The sequence below is a fragment of the Microcebus murinus genome, chromosome 6 (genome assembly GCF_040939455.1).
Source record: "Microcebus murinus isolate Inina chromosome 6, M.murinus_Inina_mat1.0, whole genome shotgun sequence".
Lineage (NCBI taxonomy): Eukaryota > Metazoa > Chordata > Mammalia > Primates > Cheirogaleidae > Microcebus > Microcebus murinus.
In genome coordinates, this window is record NC_134109.1 from 3556121 (window position 1) to 3583506 (window position 27386).

Here is a 27386-nt window from a genome sequence, read left to right on the forward strand (position 1 = left end):
AGAGTCTCACTTTGTTGCCCAGGCTAGACTGAGTGCCATGGTGTCAGCCTAGCTCACAGCAACCTCAAACTCCTGGGCTCAAGCAATCCTGCTGCCTCAGCCTCCAAAGTAGCTGGGACTACAGGCATGTGCCACCATGCCCGGCTAATTTTTTCTATATGTATTAGTTGGCCAATTAATTTCTTTCTATTTATAGTAGAGACAGGGTCTCGCTCTTGCTGAGGCTTATTTTGAACTCCTGACCTCGAGCAATCTGCCCACCTCGGCCTCCCAAGAGTGCTAGGATTACAGGCGTGAGCCACTGTGCCCGGCCTTCCTTTATCTCTTAAAAATTATTGAGGACCCTAAAGAGCTTTTATTTATTTTGGTTATAGCTCTTAATATGTACCATGGTAGAAATTAAAACTGAGAATTCTTTTCATTACAGTGATAAAACCACGTTCAGGGCTCTTTGTTATTTAGCCTCAAAATACCTGTTCATTTTCTTCTTAGTTTATTTTGCAACCCAGGTAGATTTGTAGTTGCAGCCAATCACAGCTCAGGTTAGAGGGCCCCTAATTAAGAGTTACCATTCCAGCCTTCTCTCCTCTGTGGCATGGCTGTGCTTGCCAGTTGTTACCACTAATCCTAGTTATCCATCATCTAATAAAAATGTCGTGCGGAATGTGTAAAAAAAAAGAGTTACCATTCCAAATACTGCTGCGGTGATACGGCGTCGGGATCTGCCTTGGGACGGTTGGGGCGCAGGCGTAGAGGAAGCCTGGCGCAGCTCGGGGCTCACATCCTGCTCTCTCCTTTCGTGTGTTTGACATTGTGTCCTTATAAGAAATGAATCTGTGTTCTACAGATATCAGAAGCACTTGTTTTCACAAATTGGTATCCTTTCTTGGACTTTAATCTCAAATTATCAATTTAAATTAGAATTTAACTTGTTACTAACCAGTCATTCCAGTTCAGCCCCAAAGTACATTTCTCAGCTGTTAATTGTGATAAAAGTTGATGAAGGGTAAAGAAATACAAAACTCCTTCAAGGTTTTATTCTCTCAGAGATCCCTTGGGTGACAAGCTAGCGGTGACACGGTGCTTGTTTGGTGTTAGTAAGCAGTGGCTCTTCTTTCTGCAGCTGGAAGCTCAGCTTGAGGACGCGGCTGCCGAGGCCTCAAAGGAGCGCAAGCTGCGCGAGCACAGTGAGAGCTTCTCCAAGCAAATAGAAAGTGAGCTTGAGGCCCTCAAGGTAGTGCTGGGTTGGGATCTTTGTTCTTAACCGAGAGAGAAAGCTTTTCGCCCTAACGCTGTTGTCGTGCGGAAATTATCTCTCTCTCTCTCCATGTGCGCTCGGGCCGAGCTCCACGCAGGGCAGCTCCAGATAAGGCACAGGCCACTTAGGGGCAGGGGAACGAGCCCTGCCTTCGGCACAGCTTCCATTCTTAAAACCCAAGTTCATTTCTTTCTTTATATAAAAGCTTCAGGCAGGGGGGAGGGGGGAAATGGGCATTTATTGAAACCTTAAAATCTGTACCCCCATAATATGCCGAAATAAAAAAAAAAAAGCTTCAGGCAGTTCTTTGTAAGTTTTAGTAAACTAACATCTGATGAGTTCAACTTTCTTCATATCCTGGGTTTCTAAATTGAGCAGAGTTCAATTTTGGAAAAGCCTCTTCAAGCCCTTGGCCTGATGCTGCCTGTGGAACAGACGGCTAGTTGTCCATCCAGGGCCAGCTATGGGGCCAGAGGGCAGCAAGGAGACAAGGGAGAGGGCGAGTGCAGAGGGCTGCCCCGCGCCTGGGCAAGGGGCTCAGAGGGCAGGTCTCCTGGTCAGCGTATCGCAGACTGTGTTTCCTTACCTGTGAGGTGAGCGCCTTGGGGAATCCATGAGCTCTTCTTGCAGTGCATATGCCTCAGACATCTGTTCCTCTCTATCGTCTGTGTCCCCCCCCCCAGCTCAGCCACCAACAGCGTGGCTTGCGCAGACCTCGGCATACCTGTGTCCAAGGCTCCCTATCCCTTGATCAGCTCCAGCCTCCTGCCTGGTCCTTAGCAACATACCCTGCTGCCAGCACCAGTTGGCAGTGCCGTCCCACACCTCCTGCCCAGCCACACCAGCCTTTGTCCATGCCACGAGCACAGCCAGCATGTTCCCGCCTCACTCCGGCCTGTGCCTTTTGCCCCTAGCCCAAAAATCTCACTTCATAGGTCACTGCCTGCCTCAGAGATGCCATCCCTAACCACCCCCATTGGTGCCCCCCATTCCGTATCACGTGGTCTGTGTTAGCATCTCATCTGCTGCTCCACTGGTTTGCTGTCAGTGTCCTCTACCCTCACCACATGAGAGCAGACCTCTCTCATGACGGGTGTCACCTGTCACTAGAATGGGGCTCAGCACAGAGTCAGCTCTCAAAAGAATGTTGTCACGTGAATGAATGAACATCATGAGGTCATGACAGTGTAGGACGGAACCTCTGGGCTCCCGGGCAGGTCCCCTCTGCAAGGCAGCTACTGTCCCTCCCTAAAATCTGGATCATGTTACCCAGCTCAGCTACGTCATTTGGTGTAGCCCCGGCACGGGTTCGTCGGGAAGGTGCCTGCACATGCTGGGGATAAAAGGACAGTGTGACCCCTGAGGGAGAACACAGATTTGTCAAGTTATTTTAACCTTTATCTTCAGATGAAGCAAGGAGGCCGGGGACCAGGTGCCACTTTAGAGCATCAGCAAGAGATTTCCAAAATAAAATCCGAGCTTGAGAAGAAAGTCTTATTTTATGAAGAGGAATTGGTCAGACGTGAGGCCTCCCACGTGCTAGAAGTGAAAAATGTGAAGAAGGAGGTGCATGACTCAGAAAGCCACCAGTTGGCCCTGCAGAAAGAAATCTTAATGTTAAAAGATAAATTAGAAAAGTCAAAGCGAGAACGGTAAGTTTTCACGAGCTCCTCACCACAGGGAAGGGGAGCGGGAGCTCATACCCGCGCACGGTGTGAGTGCTGACGAGTTACGGACTTTGAAAACTGTTTCTCTTGCTTGCCTCTGGAGGCACAACGAGATGGAAGAGGCAGTGGGCACAGTGAAAGATAAGTACGAGCGGGAACGAGTGCTGCTGTTTGATGAGAACAAGAAGTTAACAGCTGAAAATGAAAAGGTAATTTAAGATAGCTGAGTTTGCCACTTTGTGTAGAAGTTGTAATTTTTTCATTGTAGAGTATTGGAAGTTGGTATCTTTTAAAAAATATAGTCATATACCATGTAATGATGTTCTGCTCAACAGCAGACCACCTATACAGTGGGGGTCCCACAGGGATATAAACCATATTGTCACTGTAACTTTCTGTTTGGATACACACACTTACCATTGTGCTACATCTGCCTACAGCGTTCAGTACAGTAACATGCTGCACAGGCTGCGAGCCTGGGAGCACGGGGCTGTACTGTAGAGCCTAGGTGTGTAGTGTGCTGTGCCGCCTAGGTTTGTGTAAATACATTGAATGTTTGCACGACAAAATCACCTAATGACACCTTTTTCAGAAGGTATCCTGTTACTACATGACAAATGACTGTATTTTAATTTTTCAATGAGGTAATTAATATGTTTGGTCTTTTATGCGGGATGTTTTCATTGAGTTAAAAGGTGTTAATAACCTGAAATCACTAGCTCTATGAGTTTTAGGTTTAGATTTGAATTAAAATGTGACTTAAGTTAGATACAATAAAAAAGTCCATATCATGAACTTAGTTTGGAAAAATCTCACGATTAAAGAAAACTTCTAAAATCTTTGAAAGAACTTCCAGTTTCAATTATGCTAATGTACAAATTGTCGAGTTACGTGGTAAAATTGTTTCTTTCAGCTTTGTTCCTTTGTGGATAAACTCACAGCTCAAAATAGACAGCTGGAGGATGAGCTGCAGGATCTGGCCGCCAAGAAGGAGTCAGTTGCCCACTGGGAAGCGCAGATCGCAGAGATCATTCAGTGGTACGTGCACCCTGCGAGACACCTACACTCGGTCTGCAAGGCGCTCTCGCTCCCGCCTCCGCGTGGCCCCGTCTGGTATGTCGTGCCCCACAGCATGAGGCTGGAGTGCGGGTCTCACTGCTGTTTCCCCCCAGCCTCTAATGCCTGGGGCAGCAGCTGTGTGCTGTGATCATCACTCGGGACTAAAGGTACAGGAACACACCAGCAACCTACCAAGAGACCTGGGTTGAGTTGCACATGCCCCTCACGTTCTTGGTGAAACCTGGCAGAGAGCCTCCGAGGCCGACTGCAGGAGGCGCTAGGGAGACCCAGCGAGCTGGGAACTGACCCTCTGCTCACAAAAGACTTTAACTTATCCAAGATAACTGGCATTTTGGCTAATAGGATGCTGTGTCACTGTGTCCTGAGGAAGATGGGAACATCCACCTTCTTATTTGGTTCCGCTCACGGGTGGTCGTACTTCATAAGACAGAACATCTGTTCCCTCCTCTAGGGTCAGCGATGAGAAAGATGCCCGGGGTTACCTTCAAGCTCTCGCTTCTAAGATGACTGAAGAGCTGGAGACTTTGAGGAGTTCTAGTCTGGGATCGAGAACACTGGTGGGTTTGTTCTAAAGCCTGCATTTTTATTACTAAAGATTCACTAATGGTTTTATTGGAAGTATGAATAGGGCATTTAAGTACTATTTAGGGAATTCCAATGGTGGGAGAGACTTTTGTGTGGCCAGTGAACATTAACCCTAATTTGTGGAACTCTTAACATTTTGTCAGCTATCAGATCATCACAGTGTCTTTTTTTTTTTTTGAGACAGAGTCTCACTTCTCTTGCCCAAGCTAGAGTGCCGTGGCATCAGCCTAGCTCACAGCAACCTCAAACTCCTGGGCTCAAGCGATCCTTCTCCCTCAGCCTCCTGAGTAGCTGGGACAACAGGCACGCACCACCATGCCCAGCTAATTTTTTCTATATATTTTGTAGTTGGCCAATTAATTTGTTTCTATTTGTAGTAGAGACGGGGTCTAGCGTACAAGGCTCTGTGGTGTCATCTTAAATCTGCAGGACTGGGTTCTGCCCTCAGGGGCTTTGTTGTATCAATTTGACATAGTTCAGGCGGTCAGTGTCCCATATATTCTGAACCCTGGAGTGCAGCCGGCCCTCGGCTGAGTGAGCATTGTCTCTGTCCCGTCCTCCTGAGCAGCAGCAACCCCACATGTCAGGGATGTCTTATTTCCCTTTTTCTAGTCCAATTTTGCCCCTTTAAAAAAAAAAAAGATTATTTTATGAATAATTTATAGAAGTAAGAATAAAAGGATAGTGAAAACAATATAGAATTTTATCCAGAACTTAAATTTAGTAAACTCAAAAATTTTTTTTCTTTTTTTGAGACAGAGTCTCACTTTGTTGTCCAGGCTAGAGTGAGTGCCATGGCGTCAGCCTAGCTCACAGCAACCTCAAACTCCTGGGCTCCAGCGATCCTTCTGCCTCAGCCTCCTGAGTAGCTGGGACTACAGGCATGCGCCACCATGCCCGGCTAATTTTATATATATATATCAGTTGGCCAATTAATTTCTTTCTATTTATAGTAGAGACAGGATCTTGCTGTTGCACCAGGCTGGTTTTGAACTCCTGACCTTGAGCATTCCGCCCGCCTCGGCCTCCCAGAGAGCTAGGATTACAGGCGTGAGCCACCGCGCCCGGCCTTAAACTCAAATTTTTATTTCACATTTTCTTGGTTTGAAGGTATATTTACCCCAAAGCAGCAGCACCTTTGAATGTAGTTAACTCCTAGCCCCACATCACACATGGATGTGTAAACACCTTGTAAATACTGACGCCAGGCCTCAGATTAGCTCTGACTGGTCCTGGCTCATCATGGCTTCTCACTCTTCCCGCTTTCATGTCTTCAAAACACAGCACTTTTGAAAACGTTGACAACTCATAATTATATTGAAGAAAAGAACACAGCCATGTTCTTTGCTCCATAATGGGAAAATAATTTCTTTTTCAGATTTTAGATTTATAAACACCAGTTAGAATGATCAGCAATTTTTTCATTTGCATGTTTTCTATTTTTCCCCAGTCATGTTTACACATACATTTTGCCAGCACTTACAAACTACATTAAGAAAATTGTGTACACAAACCTCATAAAAGATGGAAGTTCTTTTAGCAAAATGGGATGGTTGAGATTCTCAAATGGGATTTTGAGATGGTTGCATAATATTATGTGAACAGCTCTTCTGTTAAAGAAGTAACTGGATGAGAATATATTTCCTTTCTACCCTTAGAGGTATATTGTTCACTCAATTGAGAAAATTCATTTAGCACTTATCATCTGACGACTCACTGAGATTTTTTTATGTGGCTAGAGGGCCACGTTCTGTCCCCCTCACCCACTTCTAATTGTCTGATAATTGTGAAATGTCTTTCTCTGTCAGTTTTCTTCTCTTTACTGTTATGGGGGAAAATAAAGAATTCTCAGTTGCATTCAATGAAAGCTTAAAAAAAAAGGCCACCAATCTACCAAGGTGCTATCTCCAGACTTCTTCCATACCTCCTGCAAGCTGGTGTAATACACTGGACAACCCAGGACGAAAGTGGAAGAATGGTGTGATCCTACTGGGTATTTTCACTCTTGCTTCATCCTTGTAGATCATCACTCTTCCCTTTTCTTACTATTTTAGTCTTTTTTTATCACAAATAAAAATGAGTAAAGACATAATTCCTAGGGTGGTGAAACAGCACAATGTTTTAAGAAATAGGAAAAAGATTAACTGAGACCTCCTAATATATTAGGTTTATAAAAGTGTCCACTGGACCCATATAGAAATTGCACTGTAGAATGAGTTTTACTCTAATGAAATAAATTTTATTTTTTAAACGATTTCTAAGAATGAAAGTCCTAAAATACCAGAACTGAAATTGGGTCTGATGGTCCTTGATACTATCTGAGTGTCTTTTTTGTTTTTTGTTTTTTTTGAGACAGAGTCTCACTTTGTTGCCCAGACTACAGTGAGTGCTGTGGCGTCAGCCTAGCTCACAGCAACCTCACACTCCTGGGCTCAAGCAATCCTGCTACCTCAGCCTCCCGAGTAGCTGGGACTACGGGCATGCACCACCATGCCTGGCTAATTTTTTCTATATATATTAGTTGGCCAATTAATTTGTTTCTATTTATAGTAGAGATGGGGTCTCACTCTTGCTCAGGCTGGTTTCGAATTCCTGACCTCAAGCAATCCTCCTGCCTCGGCCTCCCAGAGTGCTAGGATTACAGGCGTGAGCCACCACGCCTGGCCCTATCTTGAGTGTTAATATTAAAATATAATAGAAATGGTTTAAGATTAGACAAAGATAGGTTGCTTATTTGTCAGCACTAATTTAGTTTAACAAATAGCTTAAAGTGTATTTTTAATTCTTTACCCAATGTCTAAAGGATCCACTTTGGAAAGTTCGCCGTAGTCAGAAGCTGGACATGTCTGCACGGCTGGAATTGCAGTCTGCTCTTGAGGCAGAGATCCGGGCCAAACAGCTTGTTCAGGAGGAGCTGAGGAAAGTTAAGGACACGAATCTCACCTTCGAAAGGTACTTGGGGCTGTGGTCCTGTCAGTGGGAGCTGGGGCCTATGTGACCTCTAGCAGGCCTTGATGCCTACAGGCCTTTACTCTCCTCACCTAGAAAACAGACGCAGCAGTGTCTGCTGTCCCGCAGGCCATTGCCAGGGCAGTAAGGTCAACTGGAGAGAGCTCTGAGGAATGTCAAGTGTCTGGCATTCAGTAGGTGCTTAATAAGAAACGGCAAGATGAGTGTGCACTTGTCCCTCCCCTGCTGGGGATAGTGCTTAATGTTCTCAAGAAGTGATGAGAGCAGTGTGGGTCCGTGGTCTCTCTGTGTGTGTGCACGGGGTGCTTCTGCCCCATGCTGGGGAACAAGACTCATGGCCACGTGTCTGACAGGCACCTCTCTGGCTTACTTACCTTGGTGCTATTCATCAACTCAGAATTTTTCCTTTTAAGCTAAAGGTAATATTTTAAAATAGTAGTTGAAGATGGCATGCCTGTTCCAAACTCTTTCCCTAACTTCACACAGTCAGAAGAGCACCATTTTTACACAGCAGTAAATTCAACAAATATTTCTTGAGAGTCTGCCATTTGCAAATGCTCAGGATACAATAATGAGCTGCAGTTTCATGAAAACCAGGCCTCCCAGCCTGTGGCAGCAGCTATTGGGATGGGAGGATAGGGTCAGCTCTGCCATGCCCTGACACTTCTCTGTGCAGTGCGTAAGGACCCAGAAGTGACATTGTAAGTAACAGGATCACCAAGACCAAAATCCTGTTAGTTTTTGGCTAAAAGAATTAACAGTAATTTAATTAACAGTAATTAAAGGCCATTTAAATTTATTTCCTTTGTGCCAGGAACTACTATAAGAACTTTGTTCTGTTAAGTCATGCGAACCCACCTCGTCCCCATAGGGCAAGCACTCTTGTTACCCCCACTTTACACATGACCAGACCAAAGTGCAAGTGCACGGAGGTTATGTAATTTGCCTGCCATCACCCCACTGAGAAGTAGCAGAGCCTCACTCTTCATAGCATGCCTCCTGCTCCCTGTGGCAGCCTGACTTCCTCTGTCCCTGCCACCAAATCACTGGAACTGCCAGGCTGCCAGCACCCAGGTGGTGGTATGCTCTCCGGTGCAGTCCACCAGCTTGCCAATGTGGAACAGGCGTTTGCGGGACTGACGGCTGAGTGATCTGGGCTCCGTGTCCTGGGAAGACAGAGGACTCGCCTGGAAACAAGATTAGGAACATCAGAAACTCCATTAGGGCTTCATGAGATACACCTGGATAAGCCATGACTTAAAATCCATGTTTAAATGTTTATAATTTTGAAATGTTTCCAGTGTCCCTAGTGTGCTGAGTGGAAGGCCCAGTGTGCTGAGTGGAAGGCCCGGTGTGCTGAGCACCTGCCGGTGCTGGCACATTCCTAGCTGCTGGAGGAAACCCCACCCTCTTATCCCGGTGTACCCTGAACCACACGTGGATGACCTCTTAAAGTCTGTTATTTTTTTTATTATTATTTTAGTAAACTAAAGGATTCTGAAGCCAAAAACAGAGAATTATTAGAAGAAATGGAAATTTTGAAGAAAAAGATGGAAGAAAAATTTAGAGCAGATACTGGTAAATTAAAATCATATGGTTCTAAATTAGTATAAGCCTTTTTAAAATGAATGGTTTATTTTCTTTTACCCTCTTTTAGATTACTAGTTTTTAGTTATATATATAAAGCATTTGTGTAAGTCCAAAGTCAAAATTTGAAACAGTATATTCAAAGATACTTTCCTCAAAGGTAACCAGTTTCTGATTTGTCCTTCCTTTGTTCCATCTAGAAAACATAAAGCAAATGCACACACGGTCACACGTGTCTTTATACTCCCTGTTACACAAAAGGCACCGTTCTGTGCTGGGGGAGACCATCCTGCGCCCCTTTTGCGGCTACACCGGACATCGGGTGGGCTGTGCCAGCCCCCTGCCTGGGGTGGGTGCCGGGCTCCTCCCCGGCATTCACTGCCATGGAACATGCTACACTGGGTAGCTGTATGCATAGAGCATTTCATATATTTGTCAGTGTATTTGGGGGATAGGTTTCTAGAAGTGTGATTGCCTGTTCGAAGGGCAAACGTACATAGACACCAGTGCTAGGTGCTGACAGATGCCCCTTCAGAGCTGTACACTGGCGCTGCCTGCAAAGTATGCTTTCAAACTTGTGGGCTTTACCGCTCTGAATAGGTGAAAAATAGCATCTCAGTGTAGGTTTAATTTGTATTTTCCTTGTACAAGTAAGATTGAGCATCTCTTCATATGTATTTATTCTGTGAATTATGTGTTTGTATCTTTTACCCATTTTTTAAAATTCAGGTTTTAGTGTTCTTAATTTCTAGAAGCTTATTGCATATCAGAAATTAGAGCCTTTTGTTTGTGATCTAAGTTGCAAGTATTTTTCCAACTTTTTTAACTGGTGTCACATCAAATTTATTGGTTAACTTATGTAGAATTGACATATTGATGATATTGAGTCTTCCTATCTAAAAAATAAGATATAGTCTTTTAAATTTTTTTATTACCTTGACTGTTCTTTGTTACAGGGCTCAAACTTCCAGATTTCCAGGATTCTATTTTTGAGTACTTCAACACTGCACCTCTTGCGCATGATCTGACATTTAGAGTAAGTCATTTTTTTAAAAAAGTGACAAGTGAATTTTTGATAAGTTAGAAATAATATAATATGATTTGACTACCCACGGGACCACAAACACACCAGTAAATTACCATTTGATGTTCATCAGTCATCTGACACATCATTGACCTGGCATGTTAAATATGTAAGGTTTGCAACATTTAAGGTATTTGAACTGCTCCCAGAGAAGCTTTCTTAAATTAAGTAGAAATTAGATTTAGAAAGTGCTCAGTGTCTTCAGGGGAGAAATCTATACAGGCCTCTGACTGTGTAGTGATTATTTTAGGTAACTCTTTAAATACTGATTCTTATACTGCAGCAAATAATAATTTAGTCATGTTACCACTTTTGTGACTTCCATGTAGCTGTATAGTTCAGCCTCAGTGGTTGCTGGAAAAGAGCCAAGTGTTAGAGCTGAAGGCAGCACACACGAGTTAGCCAATCGCACGAGCCCCACCCCCGCTGAGGAATTGCTGGTCTGCTTAGGAAGCAGCTGTTGGGTGGGGGATGAGTCCCACCTCCCTTTATGTGGCACTACGTGGAGACAGTGTAGTCTTTCTCTCCTTTTCTGAAAGAATAAGGATAGACCCTTGCTAGCAACCATTGTAGCAGGCCAGACAGTTAGAATAATGAAAGCAACTTCACTAATAGAACTTCAGTGAAGTGGTGGTTGGTGGTGGTGGCTTTTCAACTTTTTGTTTAGAAAATTTTGACCCTATGAGAAAGTTGAAGGAATAGTATGTTGAACATGTATATATCCCTCACCTGGGACTTTGCCACATTTGCTTTCTCTCTCCACATACACATAGACTTTTCTTCCCTGAACTATTTGACAGTGATTTGCAGGCATCAGTAACACCAAAATACTTCAGCGTTTGTTTCCTAAGGTCAAGGACATGTCCTACAGAGCCACAGTGTGATTGTCCCATGTGAGACGCGATGCACTGGTGGCACAGGACAGTCCAGTCCAGATTTCCCTTGTCCCAGAGATGTTCTTCATAGCTAGTTTTTCCTCCTGGTGCTGGATCCCATTGGAGATCATGATTGTATTTAATTGTCATGTCTCTTTTATCTCCTTTAATCTGGAACAGTTCCCCCGTTTTCCCCTCATTTTATGATGATATGGTTCTGTTGTCCAGAGCAATTGGCTTATAGACTGTCCTACACTCTGGATTTGTCTGATGTTTCCTCTTGATTAAATGCGCGTTGAGCATTTTGCTGTGAACTCCATGCGAGAGGTGTTGTGCTCTTCTCCCATGCAGAGGTCGGCTTGCCCATGCTGAGGTGCTGTCTGCCGGGGCTGCTGCCTTTGTGATTAGGGAGTAGTCAGGGGACCCTGCTGGTCTGTCCCCCAGTAGCCCTCCTCAGGGGTGCACTTCACTAGCCATCGTAGCCTAGATCATTATTGTAAAGTCCAAGCAGGTTTATATTGTACACAAACATTCTGAGCACACACCTGTTTACCTTCACCTGTCAAAATGTTTAGTTTTTTTTAATCAAATTGGCAATCCTTGTCTTTTCCCTGAAGTCCCCAGTTTTGAAGAAGCAAATATATTTTTACTGTTAATCGCTTACTGGTTCTTTGACAAGCCTGTTGGTGCGTGAGCCTCGTGCCTGATCCGACACTGTGGTGCTAGACACCGTCCTGGTGAGGAATGAATAAAGATGCCAAAAGCACAGAGACAGTGCTTGTTTGCAGGTTGGAGGTGTCCGGGAAGGCAGTGGCTTTTCTGTAAAATTAATGGGCAGAGTTGAGAGTCAGTGGCAGGCAGGTTTCCAGCCAGTGGCGTCCGTCGGAGTGAGTCGCAGCTGTGGACAGCACGCAGCGCAGAGTTTAACACACGGGCAGAAGCCGCAATCTGCATGCCTCGCTCTCCATGGCCAGCATGCCTGCCGTTTTTAATCCCTCTCTAATACTGCTGTGATTTAGGGGGAAGGGTATTTACAGTTGCAAAGAAAAAGCGCTCAGTCAGAGTCTATGTTAGGAGTTGTTTCCAGATTCTGAGAATCTTTGAGAAGCTTCTATTCCACTTAGCACACATGAAACTTGTTGCTTAATACTAGGAATGATTTGCTACCAAGATTGAGTCAATATATTTTTGCGTCAGTGTTTACTGGGTGGGAAATGATCATTTTTGTTCCTCCTGTCTGTTACCACCAAGGACTCTCTCTCCTCCTCGTCTGCGTCTTCTCTGCTAGCCTTTTGGGAGGAAGTAAGTGACTGCTGGTGCCGGCTTCCTGTGGCTGTCACTCCTGTTCATGAACAGCATTCTCAGTTCTCCTATTCCTTAATTTGCATCCTTTTGATTAATTAACCAACTAAATAAAACTAGTGGGGCTTTTATGTGGCTAAGATTAAATTGCTTAATATTCTTTTGCTCCTCGTTTAGCTAAGGATGGAGCTCTAACTCATTTAACATACCTTATTTATGGAGCAAATCTGCTTACATTTTTTAGCTATGATAATTGGCTAATTGATCTAGCCTTTCTCCTGTGAATTTATATAGAAATCCAAATCCTGCAGCACACAGTTGTGCATGTGTCGTGTGTGTGTGCGCATTGCGATCCCATCTGAATTTGGCTCCTTCTCCAGCAGCCTAATTAATTGCAACTGTTGGAAATTGTTTAGCTGATTTGGTTCATTGGGATTCTGTTGTCGACACAACATACAGCTGTAAACTGCTCTTTAGGTGCCTACCCAGCTTCTTCTGTGCGTTGGCACACTGTTTCTCTGCACTAACACTTGCTGCTAAGCATACTGTACAGGGGATGTGGGTCTTTAAATACTAATGGCTTTCGATGATGAACTAGTAGTTTCAGGAATACTCATTAAAATCAGCTTTTTAAAAAGTGGTTTGGTATCTTTAGCTTCAAATAGATCATTGTGAAATGAACTTGAAACTCTTAAGTTGTTAGAATAGAGAAAACATTGCTTCCCTCCACCATGTAACTTTCGGGGAGATTCTTACTAATGTGCATAGGCCCGCAGACCTCTGCTGATCTTAGACTTTCTTCTTGATCCCTGAAATGAGGTTAAGGAGCATTTGGCTGCCGGGCACAGTGGCTTATCCCTGTAATCCCAGCACTTTGGGAAGCTGAGGCAGGAGAATCACTTGAGGCCAGGAGTTCAAAATCAGCCTGAGCAACACAGCAAGACCTTGTCTCTAAAAAAATATAAAAATTCACCAGGTGTCATGACACATACCTGTCCCAGCTACTGAGGAGGCTGAGGTAGAGGATCACTTGAACCCAAGGGTTCGAGCTTACAGTGAGCTATGATGACACCACTGCACTGCAGCCTGGGTGACAAAGTAAGACCCTGTCTCTAAAAAAAAAAGAAGTATTTGACTAGTTGATCTTAAGGCTACCAGGTTTAGATAAAATTACTTATGAATGATGTAGAAGGGTTGACATTTTCTGGGCCCTCCTCTTTAAATGGCCAGGGCTGGAGGTGAGGGAGGAGGCTCATGGTTTTTCACCTTCGGTGGTAACTGTGCCTTGTCAGACTCTACCTGCCCACAAGATCACCACTCCAGCCTTAGAATCCAGTGGTCGTCATGGAAAGCAAGCCAGCTTGTCCGTGAGAGGACCTGAGGGTGACAGGATCCAGGAGTAAGAACCGTTGGGACTGTAGGCCTCGATAGAATGCATGTTTTAAATAAGGAACATGTAAGTAGAGCCTGAATTCTATAGAATAAGTCCTTTCACTGCCACTATTTGTCTTTGTTTTCACAGACCAGCTCAGCTAGTGAGCAGGAAACACAGGCTCCCAAGTCAGAAGTGTCCTCATCGATTTCTGTGGCTGCAAACACAGAACAGCAGGAGGTAAGACAGTGCCGCTCTGTTGGTGCTCTAAGCCCTGGGGTCTGCCCTCCTGTCCACGTGGCATAGCCTGCCCTTGATGAACAGACGCCGAGGCTGGCTCACCTATCCCTGCAGGACCTCTTCCCAGGCACCGAGGCCATCTTTCATTTTCAGTTACTGTCAGTCCATCAGCCAGATGAGGGCGGCTTTGACAGATGTCTCAACAGTATAGCAAATTGAAAATGCAGAACTGTTAATTATTGATCAGTTCTAGAGAGAAATAAATCCCAAATGGGGTCTGGCGGTGCTGGGCTAGGCCAACGCTCACCTGTCCTGCTTGTCTCCCAGGACATGGCCCGGCCCTCGCAGAGGCCGCCCGCTGTGCCGTTGCCCACCACGCAGGCCCTCGCTCTGGCTGGACCGAAGGTAGGGGCCTTGCTTTTCACCCAGGGTGCCTTATTAGTTGTAGAAGATAACTTTTGTATAAATAAAATGAACTTTGTCATTTTTTAATGCACACAATAAGACCCTCATGTTCTGTTAAGGATTTAGTTCAAAAGGTGTATAATTCAGGATGCTGCTGGGACCCGTGTTTTCTCAATTCCAGCCATGCCACACGAGCACATTTTAATTGGAGGTTCTCAGTTCAGTCTCCCCATTTTCCTTTCCTTACCCCCAAACCACAGTCCCCTCTCAAGTGGTAACCACTCTGTGGTATGTATCTTTCCACTTCCTGCTCCAAAGTTATTTCCATTTGTCTGTCTGCACTAGAGAACCATGTGCTTGTGGGTGAGAATTTTCTCCCCATCATACATGGAGCAACACTGAACATGCAGTTTTGAGCACAAATGTGTTTTGGACAGCCTCGCACGTTGGTGGATATAGGTCTGCGCTATCCTTCTGACGGCCTGGCCCTGCTGCAGAGTCTCCTTTTTCTTTCCTGTAAATGTCAACACCGATCATAAAATTTCCATAAAAGTTCACTGTGACAAGGCTCTACGCTTTAAGCTTAGCAAGCATTTAGCGCTGTGTCCCTAGGGCTTTGTTGTCGTCGTTAGTGTTGACACGGCCTCTGTTTATAATTGCACCCACAGGCAGCCATGCCCATTAGAGATGAGCTAGATTTTGTGTAAGAATAACTAATGGTTTGGCTTTTGGACTTAGACTCTTGGAGAGTCGGGGACCAAGTCGAGAGGTCATTTACTTGGGTGACATATTGGATACAGAGCAGTAGCTCTGCAGGGGGCATCACGTGTCACTCAGCGGTTGTGACAGCCACTCCTGCAGCCCTGCGCCCTCCCTGCTAACCTCCACAGCCTTATCCTGCCTCTGATCTCTGAAGTTGTCTTGGTCACTCCTTTGCTTCCTACACATGGCTTTGTCTATATCTGTGTCCACCTTAGGAACGTATTATTTTTGCTATGCTGAGCTTTGTAAACCACCGTCCTGCCTGGTCTGCACCGGGCTCTTCAATCCTACGTCTGTTCCGTTGTCAGTCCCGTCATAACATGTCTGTTCTCCCAACAAGGGACAGTGGGTCTTCCCAGGAACTGTTCTGCTATAGATGTTTCTTGCATGTCTCCTGGTCACATATGCAAGAGCTACTCTGGGTGACAGCCCAGCCCAAATTCTGGCGCCAGGCTGGCCCCCAAGATCCGATCCTGGTCCTCTGGGAGACCAGGAGCTTGCACCAGAAAGAGCATCGGCTGTGCCACCATGGCACCCCCGCCCAGCAGTCTCTGTGGTAGCAGAGCTCACCAGAGGAAGCACATGTTGGCCTATTCTCTGGCTTAAGCTCTTCGGGTGGTCTTAACCACTCTTTGATTAGCCCTCTTAGGGAACACACACACTGAGAAGAGAAATTGCATGTTTTCAACTTTTCAAGACACTGTCCAAGTTGTTTATAAATTTGATCTCAACCAGATTGATCCAGCTTACCTCAAAGTTTGTGACTGGCCTTGATGTTGTTTTCTGATGTTCTCCCTGCAGCCAAAGGCTCACCAGTTCAGCATCAAGTCCTTCTCCAGCCCCACCCAGTGCAGCCATTGCACGTCCCTCATGGTCGGGCTGATCCGGCAGGGCTACGCCTGCGAGGGTGAGTGTCGGCCTCAGGCCAGGGGTGGCGGGTGCAGCTTCACCACTGGGCACCAGCCAGCCCAGGGCAGTAACTTTACTTTTATAAATGCTGAGTAAAGATTTGTTGGCGGGGATCCCTGCTGCGCTGGGACCCCAGGGTGCTGCTGTGGCTGCCTAGTCATCTGTTGAGAATTACTATAAAGTGCAACATCCATGGTTGCTTAAAATCAGAGAGGAAAAAGAACTGTAAAATCTTCCTTTATCAGATCATCTGCCGATAACCACAATGGTCTTGTCTCTGCTTCTAGTCATTATTAGTAGCATTAATATTTTTAAGGTTCTGTCCTGTGCTGGGATTTGGGGATATGGACTTGGCCCCCTCACCCAGCCCTTTCTGTGGGTGGTACCCAGCCCGAGCTGCCCGTGTGCTCAAGCCTGGCCATGTCGGTGGGTGTGTTGCTCTACAGAACAGCTGCTGTATTTTTCTTCATTTTACGTGATAGCAGAAGCATTTTCTTTTGTTACTGCAACTCCTGTGCATTTCGGTTGGCTGCCAGGAGCCCGCACATCAGGTGACCACTGCCCTGTAGTTGACTGCGGGTGGGTCCCTGCGAGGAGATCTGGTGACTCAGCCCCATAGGATGTGGCTGGCAGTCAAGCCTTTGTGGTGATACTTGGTGCTAATGAGTCTCGCTCTCCCTGTGAGTGCTCCTCCGAGCATGTCAAATTCATTCAATACCAAAATCCCTGAGCTTGTGCGCGACTTGTGTTCCACAGACTATTTTTGTTTTAGTAAATATCTGGACTCCTCTTGGTGATGCGTAAAATTGTCACCTCAGGATATATGTTCTGTAGTGACTTCTACTTTGTAGGAAGCCAGTTTTGAGGGTAGTGTTCTTTCTCTTTTCCAGTGTGCTCGTTTGCTTGCCACGTGTCCTGCAGAGACAGCGCTCCCCAGGTGTGCCCGATACCTCCCGAGCAGTCAAAGAGGCCTCTTGGCGTGGACGTGCAGCGAGGCATAGGAACAGCCTACAAAGGCTATGTCAAGGTAAGAGGGTGCAAGGGACGCAGTTTCCCGCTGCCCGCGGCACAGCTCAGCCGACACAGCGTAGTTCACGTCCCACCAGGGCAGCCCTCGGTGTCTTTGATGTGTAACGGCCACTAACCATGTGCAGCTGCTCTCGAAAGCTATCCTGCTGCTGCATGAAGTGACCCTGGTGCCAGTCCTGGGAGGCCTCACCTCCTGGGAAATGAGTTGGTCAAGCCAGCGTGGCCACTGCTCTGAGTGACCTGGGGGTCCTGAGGACTCCATGCAGAAACACACAGCATCCATCAGGGATTCCCTCGTGCCCTACCTCCTGAGATGAGCGTCTGGCCAATGGGCAAAGGTCCAAAGCTAAGTGTGTTTGAAAACCACCATGCTTGAACCGTCTCTAAGTGCTATAGCCTGTCCAGCTACATCATTGCAGACATTCTGTGTTTGGTGTGAACACGCCCGTTTGCCAAATTGTCCGCCATTCCCCCTGCATTACTTCCTGTCATGCACAGAACCCTCCCCAGCACTGTTCTGAGCCTCCCTGGGCAGGGACCTCTGTGTCCAGACACAGCTCTGCCACCAGCCTGGGCAAGGACACAAAGGGAGCTGTCCTGGTGAACTGGGAGTCAGGCAGCAGCTGGAAGGAGGCTGTGACCACATCTAATGGGGCCCAGTGGCCTCCACTGTCCACCATCCGCACGCGTTCTGACTGGCCTCCGTGGCCCGGTAGAACACAGTCCCTGTTCGTCTGTAGGTCCCAAAGCCCACTGGGGTGAAGAAAGGATGGCAGCGGGCATACGCGGTTGTCTGTGACTGTAAGCTCTTCCTGTACGATCTGCCCGAAGGGAAGTCCACCCAGCCTGGGGTCTTCGCAAGCCAAGTCTTGGATCTCAGGTCGGTGTTTGTGCGACACTGTCCTTGTTCTGTGAACTGTGACTGACTTATTTGTAGCCACAATATGAGTTTGTTGCTTGGTAATCTTTTACCTCATTTTTACATTTTTACATTGACCTTAATTATCCAAAAACAGATAAAAGCTTAGTTATGACTTAAAATACATACTATAAATTTTCCTGCCTTGGATGTTTTTGCATTGAAAAATTTGCCAAACAGGCATTTATTTATTAAACATAAGAAAACCACATGCCCAAGAACAAGCAGAAAACATCTCAGAGAAAAATTGTGTGGCCTGTGGTGGTCCATGCTTTTCAGATACCTGGGTGAGCACTCTCAGCATGTAAAAGAAGTCTAGAGCCGTGGGCTTTGTGTGGCCACAACATTCACTGCATGCCACCGTCTCTACTGTCCTCTTCTCTTGGCAATAATGATGCTGTCCTGGCATCTGTAGGAGAGTGTGGGGCCTCTTCCTCCCTCCAGTTGACATCCCTGAGCCTGCATCTCCCATTTGTGAGATATGGACAGGGTCACGTCACTGCCACGTAGAGGGTTGTCGTGAAGGTTGACACGTTGCTAGACAGGCTGTGCTCGACAAGGCCCTCCACGCAGAGCTGTGGCTGCAGCCTCCCTGTCGTCTCCTTATAACGGTGTGCCTAGATGTTGTCAGCATTTCCCGGTGCCACGTGGGTCAGCTCCTGCCACAGGCATCGTGACTGTGGTCGGCATCTGGTCTGGGCTTGGGCCCAGCCTAGAGGCTCAGTCTCCAGCAGTGGTTCTTGGGGCAGGGGTGCCCTCGGGGTGTATTGGATCCTTTGCAGCATTCAGCTTCCATGTCCCTCGCTGTGCACAGTTGTGCCCCTGGCCTGGCAGTAAAGAGCCACCAGTGGACGAAAAGTTGGCCTGAGCCCCAGTCACAGACACTGGCGGCAGAGCACAGTCTGCGCTGGACGCAGCGCAGGAGCACAGTTGTGCTCACCTCGGCACATCTTACCCTCTTCTTCACGAGTGGTCCCCAAACAACTGCCTGGTTGCGCCAAGTACAGGCCAAGGCAGGACTTGTAACTGGGACAGTGTGACTCACACCAGCAGGGCTTGGTGCCCTACTGGCCATTGCAACACCTGCAGGGGCCTCAGAGGGCGTGTGGGCTCGTCCAGGCAAGTCTTTCCTCGCCCAAGTAAAGGCAGGGCCTGCATCTGTTGTAGGCTACACATGGTGGAGTGTCCTTTTTTGCCAGGGTTGTGACAGGACAGATCAGCCTGTGTGTCCCTCCCAGTGTGGTGAATGTTTCTTTCTTACCAGGGATGAAGAGTTCTCAGTGAGCTCCGTCCTGGCCTCTGATGTCATTCATGCTACACGCCGAGACATTCCGTGTATATTCAGGGTATGAATTATTCTGTTTTTTCTTTTCTATTTATCAGAGAACATTTCATTAATCATTAAAAAAAAATCACATGGTAAATACAGTGATTCTTCTGCACATTTCACAGCACCCCAGCGTGGCTTAGTCCTCCACCTTCCCGACTGGTTCGGGCCCTGCTGCACGTCCCGCCCTCTGTGCTCCGCCCTGCTCTGCCCCTCTTGTTGGGGAGCCTCCTCCCCCGCTGCACCCCCAGCCTACCTCCGAAACTCCTGTCCACTTGGACTGTACCTCGGTGGCTCTGGCCACAGCGTACTTCCTGCTAGAAGCAGCTTTGGCAGATGCCACGCAGAATGTGCTGGAGCACACGGCTTCCACCGTTCCTCCTCCACACTGCCCATCAGCGCGTCTGCTGGCTGGGTTAGCCCCCAGTGCAGTGATGTTGGATACTGCGGCATTAGGAAGTTTCTGAAAGATCGTGGATCAGAGAAAGAAACCCCCCACCCCCATGGGAATTTTTGTAAACACCGTAAAATTTGGGTGACTAAAAAAATAAGTCTGAGAATCATTTTTTACTAAATCACATCTCTATTCAGAAACAATCTGCTGTATACAGTATAGAAATTGCTTCACTGCTTAAGATGATGGTCACTCTGCAGCAACTGAGGCAATCCGTTTCCTAATAAGCGCTTAGGGAGCGTGATTTGGTGAGAATATTTCTGTTTGAGGTCCTGTTTTCCCTGGACACATTCTGAGAATCTACTTTTTAATTTTAATAAGACTGTTTAAGAAAGCAATTTTTTAAAATGGGCAGTTACATCTTAGTTTTGGCAAGAGCAGAATTAGCTAAAATCTGACCAGGAAGGGACTTCACAGGCCTATTTTTAACCCTGCCCCCTTCCTGTTTGCTGCTAAGAGCCGCCAGGCGCGAAGCCCCACATGACCTTGGCTGGGCAGGGGGACACAGAACCAAGGCGTATGACCCAGGAATCCGAGTCTGCCAGCGGCTCCCGCACGCACTTCATCACCTCCAGTGCTAGCCATCTGTGAGCCAGGGCACGGACATCTGGTGTGGTTTGGTTGTCTTACGGCTCTTCTGTCTTTGTCTGTTTTGTTTTCTATCATGAAGGTGACAGCCTCGCTCTTAGGTGCACCTTCTAAGACCAGCTCACTGCTCATTCTGACAGAAAATGAGAATGAAAAGAGGAAATGGGTTGGCATTCTAGAAGGACTGCAGTCCATCCTGCATAAAAACCGACTGAGGAATCAGGTCGTGCATGTTCCGCAGGAGGCCTACGACAGCACGCTGCCCCTCATCAAGGCTGTCCTGACGGCTGCGATTGTGGGTATGTCCCCGAAAAAACAGCAATTCAGAGGTGCTGTGATTGAACGTGCAGACAGATTCAGACCACGCTGTGTCATGCGTTTGAATTCGTAGGAAGTTGCTCTGCACACTTTAAGAAGCAGGACCCACACTTCAGAGGCCCCTGTGTATTCCCAAATCCACAAATTCTCAATTCCTGCAGTCAGCCTGCAGAGCCCACATGTATAAAAAGTTGTGTTTGGTTGAAAAAGATGTGTGTGTAAGCAGGCCTCGTGGTTTGAACGTCTGTTGTTGGAAGGCTGACGGTGCTGATTTTGTGTATGTTCTTACCCCACCCTTGTGCAGATGGAGACAGGATTGCGGTTGGCTTAGAAGAAGGGCTGTACGTCATAGAGGTCACCCGAGACGGTGAGTGAGCAGGGGCGCGTTTCCACCTGGGGCGTCTCAGGTCCGGCCTGGCCGCTGCTGGCGAGCACAGAGTCAGTGGCGGGAACTTGCAAGGGTTACCGTGAGATTCACTCGATGTGTGAATTAAGTCACCTTGTCCTAGAACACGGCAGGAAAGGCAGACAACTGAGAAAAATTACGTGCAGAAGAACTACCAGCGCTCAGCAGTGTCCATGGCGCAAGTGCTGGTGCGTCAGCATATGGCCATCACCGACTGCGTGGTGACGCACACAGGGTTCCTTAGTACAGCCGTTGAGTGGGGGGGGGCGGGCAGGAAAAGCCTCCAAGGAGGAGGAACAGCCACGTGATTCCCGGAGGCACCGTGGCTTCACTGGAGATAGATTTAATTTAGTTCACGTTGGACACTTCACTCTTCCAAGTGAGGAAGGTGGGAGTATCCTTGCACTAGCCCACCTTACAGCCCCGAGTCAGGGAATACAGACGTCAGGAGACTAGGGCTGGCCCTGGGCCCAGGGCAGGGTCTCCGGGGCATATCCCGGGGCGAAGGTGATGTTTTGTGTGAGCGGTGGGCCCTTCCCAGCAAGCCTGGGCGACTCCGCCACACAGTGCTGTGGAGCAACAAGGGTGAGCCTGAGAGCGGGTGTGGCTGCAGCCGTATTGTTCAGTCCTTCGCCGTCCACACCAAGGGCTCTGGCTCAGGGAGCCCAGGGTGGAGATCCTAAGCCAGGTAGAGTATTGGGTTAGTTCAGGCCGTGTGGGGAGTGGGTGCTTTCAGAGAGTTTGATTGAGGATGCCCGATGAGGTCCTAGATGACTCTGTTCCCCACATGCAACCCGAGGGGTTTGGTCCAAGGATGGGCTGGAATAAGGTCCAGGTCCGCCCCATAGGCCACACTGCATGGGAATGACACATGGTCCAGGCAGAAGCATGTCCCCGCTAGAGCCCTGTCTGACCACAGCGAGAGGGAGGGAGCCAGCCAGTGAGGAGGGTTTGGGGGCATCGGGGTGGGTCTCGAGCTGCGCTGGGACGCTGACGTGCCTGTCCTGCTGCAGTGATCGTCCGTGCTGCTGACTGCAAGAAGGTGTACCAGATTGAGCTCGCTCCCAAAGAGAAAATCATAGTCCTCCTCTGTGGCCGGAGCCACCACGTCCATCTCTGTCCGTGGTCATCCTTTGACGGAGCAGAAGGCAACTTTGATATCAAGCTTCCAGAAACAAAAGGCTGCCAGCTCATCGCAACGGCGACACTGAAGAAGAGCTCTTCAACCTGCCTGTTTGTTGCCGTGAAGCGGCTGATCCTTTGCTACGAGATCCAGAGAACTAAACCTTTCCACAGAAAGTTCAATGAAATTGTGGCCCCTGGAAACGTCCAGTGGATGGCCGTGTTCAAGGACAAGCTCTGTGTTGGCTACCCTTCTGGGTTCTCTCTGTTGAGCATCCAGGGAGATGGGCAGTCTCTAAACCTGGTAAATCCCAATGACCCCTCGCTTACGTTCCTCTCACAACAGTCTTTTGATGCCCTTTGTGCTGTGGAGCTCAAAAGTGAGGAGTACCTGCTTTGCTTCAGCCACATGGGATTGTACGTGGACCCGCAAGGCCGGAGGTCACGCACGCAGGAGCTCATGTGGCCTGCGGCTCCTGTCGCCTGTAGTATGTATATGTTTTTCTGTTGCATATCCCTGTTGCTGCTTCCCACATCAACAGTCGGCATGTGTCCTATTTTGCTTTGGTTCGTCTTCCAGTCCCCTTAGTCAAGTAGGCACAGGAGCGCCAGGAGAGGTGGGCTTTGTGATTTCCACAGTAGACCCTGGGTCCAGACCAGCAGTGGGTGGGCAGCAGGTGGCTGTAGGCCTCCCATTATGAGCAAGCTGCCCACTGCCCTGTGCCCTCTCCCCAGCTCACGGGGCTCAGCCTTCCAGGGGTCCCTCAGCAGCAGAGCCCAACAGTGGGCACAGACCCCTGGGCAGAAGGGCTGGGTGAATGGACACGGGGACGTGGTGTTTATTCTTTTTAAAAGGTCTTCCTCATGATAATCCATAAACTCATACAGTGATAAAAACAAGCTGAAGCTTTTTGATGGCCAGAAACAATCCCAACTCTGGTGTCTAAGCTTCAGTCTCTCTTGAGACAAGTGGTTTTATTGAGAGTGGCGGGAGCTATTCTGGAAAACAGCTGGGTTATTAGTTTGCTTAGTTTAAGTGACTTTCTGTGTGAGTGGTGGCCCTGACGGAAGTCGGAAGCCCTGGCTCACTTGAGGTGTCATAGAGGCCTGAGAGCTTGGTGAGCTGGGTGCCAGAGCCTGGGCTTGATGGGTGAGTACTTCCTGCCCAGCCTGCTTTTAAGAAACCGTAAACGTTGAGCTCCTTCTGTGTGATATATTGGAGTAGGCAGTACCTTTGCATCAGCAGGTCAAGAGAGAGCAGGACCCACGTCAGACCAGCGGGCACACATTGATTCTAAAATAACAGCAGATGGGGGTTCCAGGGGTGGGAGGTGGGACATCATCATTCTCCTTAATTACCTAAAGCTAAAACCTTTGGTCTGCCTCATTGCCGGCCTTGCCAAGCTGGTGGCATACCTGGGGCATCGGGACCAGGCACCCAGGCTATGAGCGGGAGCCACCAGCTTCAGCCTGCAGGGCCTTGCTGCAGTGGCCTGGCTCTGTTCCTGCACGGCCAACGCCACTGGTGCGGCAGGGTCAGGCCTGGGGTGCACAGGAAAGGGGCCAGTCCAGCTGCCTCTGCACCCCTCCTCCTGGCCTCTCCCGCCACACCCATCCTCTTCGTGGGCAGTCAGCACAGGGGTCAGAACCACATAGGATTCCTGCTTGCTTGTTGGATCTTATCCTCTAGCACTTTTAAGTTTTTGCAAAGTTTAATGTCAAAAAGGACCCAAGTCACTGTGATGTTTTTCTAATCTTGGCCACATGTGACCAGCATGGATGCCCAACGTTCTCTACCTTGGTGGATCTCCATTTTTCTCTCCCCCTGGGCTCAGTACAGACACCAGGTCAATTTTAGAGCTGGCAAGAAATAATTAAATAACCTTTATCATGGAGAACTGCTTGTTTTGAGCCTGTGGTTAGCACTTTTATGCGCGTGGCCTTACCTGCCCTCCTATCCCTTAGGGCAAGTGGCATCAGCCTCATCTAGAAGAGGAGACTGAGAGTTACAGAGCTCATGTGACCTGCACAAGTCACACATCAACTCTGCCAGACTCCAAAGCCCACATTCTTTCCACTATCATACTATCTTCTCGGTTGGAGTTTTTCTTTAGACTTGACACCTCAGTTTATCACTTTATCCACAGATTAGAATACTTCCTGGTTCTTTGCAAATGAAGCTCCACACATTCCCAAAGTAAAAGGGGCTCCCCCAGAAATCCCTTCAGTGTGGAGAATGGTCCTCTGAACATTAATTGAGGGTCTACTTTTGCATAAGGCACTCGAAGAGGGTGTCTGAAATGCCACTTTTGAGGCAGTTTGGTGACCAGTTCCAGCATCTTTTTGTTTACTTCTCAGTTTTTTTTCTTTTTTGTATTAAAAAAAAAAGGACTGATCATGTAGCCTGTTTGGAATCTGTGATAGAAACATAGCAGAAGTTTTTAAAAAATGCATCTTCAGTTAGTAAAGTATGACAAGAAACAAATTAACCTTGGCCCCTGGAGATTAGAAGAGCCAGGAACGAGAGCTAAGCTGGAGCTCTCTTGGATTTTACAACCCTCCACCTTCAAGCTCTGCATTTCCCCAAGGAGATGGCGGGGAACCACGCCAGGGTGAGGCTGTGTGTGTATAAGGAGTGTGTGACAACAGTGAGCGTGCCCTCCGTGGCACCGGGCTGGGGGGAGGTGGGCAGCACTGCTCCTCTCTGGCCGGCAGATGGTGCAGCTGTATTCTTACTGCTGTTCTAAACGCGGGGAAAGTCCCCTTAAGCTCCATGTGCCAATGTGCCAAAGGTCCTCAGTTTCATACCTCAGGTACTAGAATGACTTTCTGTCGTAACCCAACAGAGACCATTACTCATAGCAGAGGGACGAAGAAGGCGGCGTGAACCACAGGGCTCCCTGCGGGAAAACGACTCTCACTTGCATGTGTCCAGATCAGCCTGCAAAAGGGTGCCTGCCACGTTCTTGAAGGACCCTGGCATGCAGAGAAGTCCAGCAGCCTTGGCGTGGCGTGGGGACTGGTGGGATGGCTGCCCGGAGCTCAACAGTGGTTTCTCTGTGGAGGTTTTAAAAACCTACCCAGAAGGCTGCCTTCTTGGCATCTGTTATGGAAGGAATTAGCCTCAGAATGCTGAGCGGTCAGCTCTTACCTGCGTTTCAAATGTGTTGAGCTTGAATTACTAACCTTTTGCAATAATCATGTCTTGTATAACAGAGCGAAATGGAAAGGCAGACTTTTAAGAGTCGCCTTCGTCATCTGTACTGTGGTATCTAAATTGTTACCTTGAGCCGTGAGGCAGGTGGACATCTGAGTGTGTGTGTGTGTGTGTGTGTGTGTGTGTGTGTGACCTCGGAATGAAGATGATCTCCAGAGTGGAACCTGAAGCGTGTGATGGTGTGGTCCAGGTGAGGGTGACCCGGGTGAGGGCCGTGCTGCCTCTTCTGCACTCTTTCAGTCCCCAGGTGTGGCCTTCAGGACTGGTGACAGGTGAGTTCTGGGCGCCCGCCTGGCTGCTCACCTGTTCTGCTCCGTCTGCACTAGGTTGCAGCCCCTCCCACGTCACAGTGTACAGCGAGTATGGCGTCGACGTCTTTGACGTGCGCACCATGGAGTGGGTGCAGACCATCGGCCTGCGGAGGGTAAGGCACCTCACCACGGGCAGGGTCCTCCCGGTCCACCCCAGGGCACACGCTTACCTCCTGCCTCTGGTTCCGATGCAGATCAGGCCGCTGAACTCGGAAGGCACGCTCAACCTCCTCAACAGCGAGCCACCGCGCCTGATCTTCTTCAAGAGCAAGTTCTCGGGTAGGCCCTTCTCAGCAGGTGGGAGCGGAAGGGGGCAGCCTTTCAGACGGCCTGGGCCTGTGCTGTCTGTTGTGGCCCATGTGGCCTTTGTCTTACGTGGAGGACTTGCACTGCAGCCGGTCACTGTGCACTGTCCCTTATTGCATAGGAGCCGTCCTCAACGTGCCAGATACTTCTGACAACAGCAAGAAGCAGATGCTTCGAACCAGGAGCAAAAGGCGATTTGTCTTCAAGGTTCCGGAGGAAGAGAGATTGCAGCAGCGACGGTAGGTGCTGGAGCCCACAGGGCCAGCTCCGCCTGGCGCTAGCAGGGGGTGAATTAGACCCAACAGGATTTTCACGTCTTCATGAATCTCAAATGTATTTATTTTTCCCCAGAGAAATGCTTAGAGACCCAGAATTGAGGTCCAAGATGATATCCAACCCCACCAACTTCAACCACGTGGCTCACATGGGCCCAGGCGATGGGATGCAGGTGCTCATGGACCTGCCTCTGGTGCGTTCTGGGCCAGGCGCAGGGGAGGCGGGCGGGGGCTCCATCCCTTCCTCTCTGCAGGCCCTGAGTCTGCAGACCTCCCCACGGCGGGGCACTGAGGCCTTCTGGTCCTCCTCGGCACTAGGCTCTGACCTGGAGCGTCTGTCACACAGTCCCGTTCAGCCGAAACTCCCTCCATGAGCATTTCCCTCCTCAGGAGGCGTTGTGGGCTTTGGCCCCATGCCCCTCCTGGGCACTGCGATGCTGTAGGCCTCTGTTAGTGTCTTTCACCGCCTCAGCCTGTTAGTGTTTCATAAGGGAATTAGCTACTGGATGATGATACCTAAATAACGCCTTAGTATGAGCAAGTAACATACTTTTCCTTTTTAGTTAAGAAAGTGTATTTTCAGCCGGGCGTGGTGGCTCACGCCTGTAATCCTAGCACTCTGGGAGGCCGAGGTGGGCGGATTGCTCGAGGTCAGGAGTTCGAAACCAGCCTGAGCAAAGCGAGACCCCATCTCTACTATAAATAGAAAGAAATTAATTGGCCAACTAATATATATATATATATATATATATATGTAAAATTAGCTGGGCATGGTGGAGCATGCCTGTAGTCCCAGCTACTCGGGAGGCTGAGGCAGGAGGATCGCTTGAGCCCAGGAGTTTGAGGTTGCTGTGAGCTAGGCTGACGCCACGGCACTCACTCTAGCCTGGGCAACAGAGTGAGACTCTGTCTCAAAAAAAAAAAAAAGTGTATTTTCTATAGGATCTGACTTGGCCCAGAGTTGTCAATGCTTAGTTCCAAACTGGCCCAACGCCCTTGTCGAGAGAGCCCTCTTGGC

General features: G+C 48.3%; 1 protein-coding gene across 5 annotated transcripts in view; it reads left to right on the plus strand.

Annotated features, from left to right (window-relative positions):
- CDC42BPB (CDC42 binding protein kinase beta) overlaps positions 1–27386 on the plus strand; it is a 123508-nt gene that overhangs the window by 88934 nt on the left and 7188 nt on the right. The window contains exons 14-35 of one of the 5 annotated variants that reach the window (XM_012746349.2): positions 1124–1234; positions 2666–2910; positions 3029–3134; positions 3839–3963; positions 4457–4562; positions 7394–7542; positions 9044–9138; positions 10104–10183; positions 12358–12408; positions 13931–14020; positions 14348–14425; positions 15989–16094; positions 16987–17123; positions 17866–18005; positions 19309–19390; positions 20496–20712; positions 21036–21098; positions 22151–22747; positions 25803–25900; positions 25982–26066; positions 26215–26332; positions 26445–26562. In XM_012746349.2, coding sequence (XP_012601803.1) covers positions 1124–1234; positions 2666–2910; positions 3029–3134; positions 3839–3963; positions 4457–4562; positions 7394–7542; positions 9044–9138; positions 10104–10183; positions 12358–12408; positions 13931–14020; positions 14348–14425; positions 15989–16094; positions 16987–17123; positions 17866–18005; positions 19309–19390; positions 20496–20712; positions 21036–21098; positions 22151–22747; positions 25803–25900; positions 25982–26066; positions 26215–26332; positions 26445–26562 — 2997 coding nt within the window. Of the gene's footprint in view, positions 1–1123; positions 1235–2665; positions 2911–3028; positions 3135–3838; positions 3964–4456; positions 4563–7393; positions 7543–9043; positions 9139–10103; positions 10184–12357; positions 12409–13930; positions 14021–14347; positions 14426–15988; positions 16095–16986; positions 17124–17865; positions 18006–19308; positions 19391–20495; positions 20713–21035; positions 21099–22150; positions 22748–25802; positions 25901–25981; positions 26067–26214; positions 26333–26444; positions 26563–27386 lie in introns of those variants that run through there. The other 4 variants (XR_001149367.2, XM_012746350.2, XM_012746351.2 and 1 more) reach the window with 4 other exon arrangements.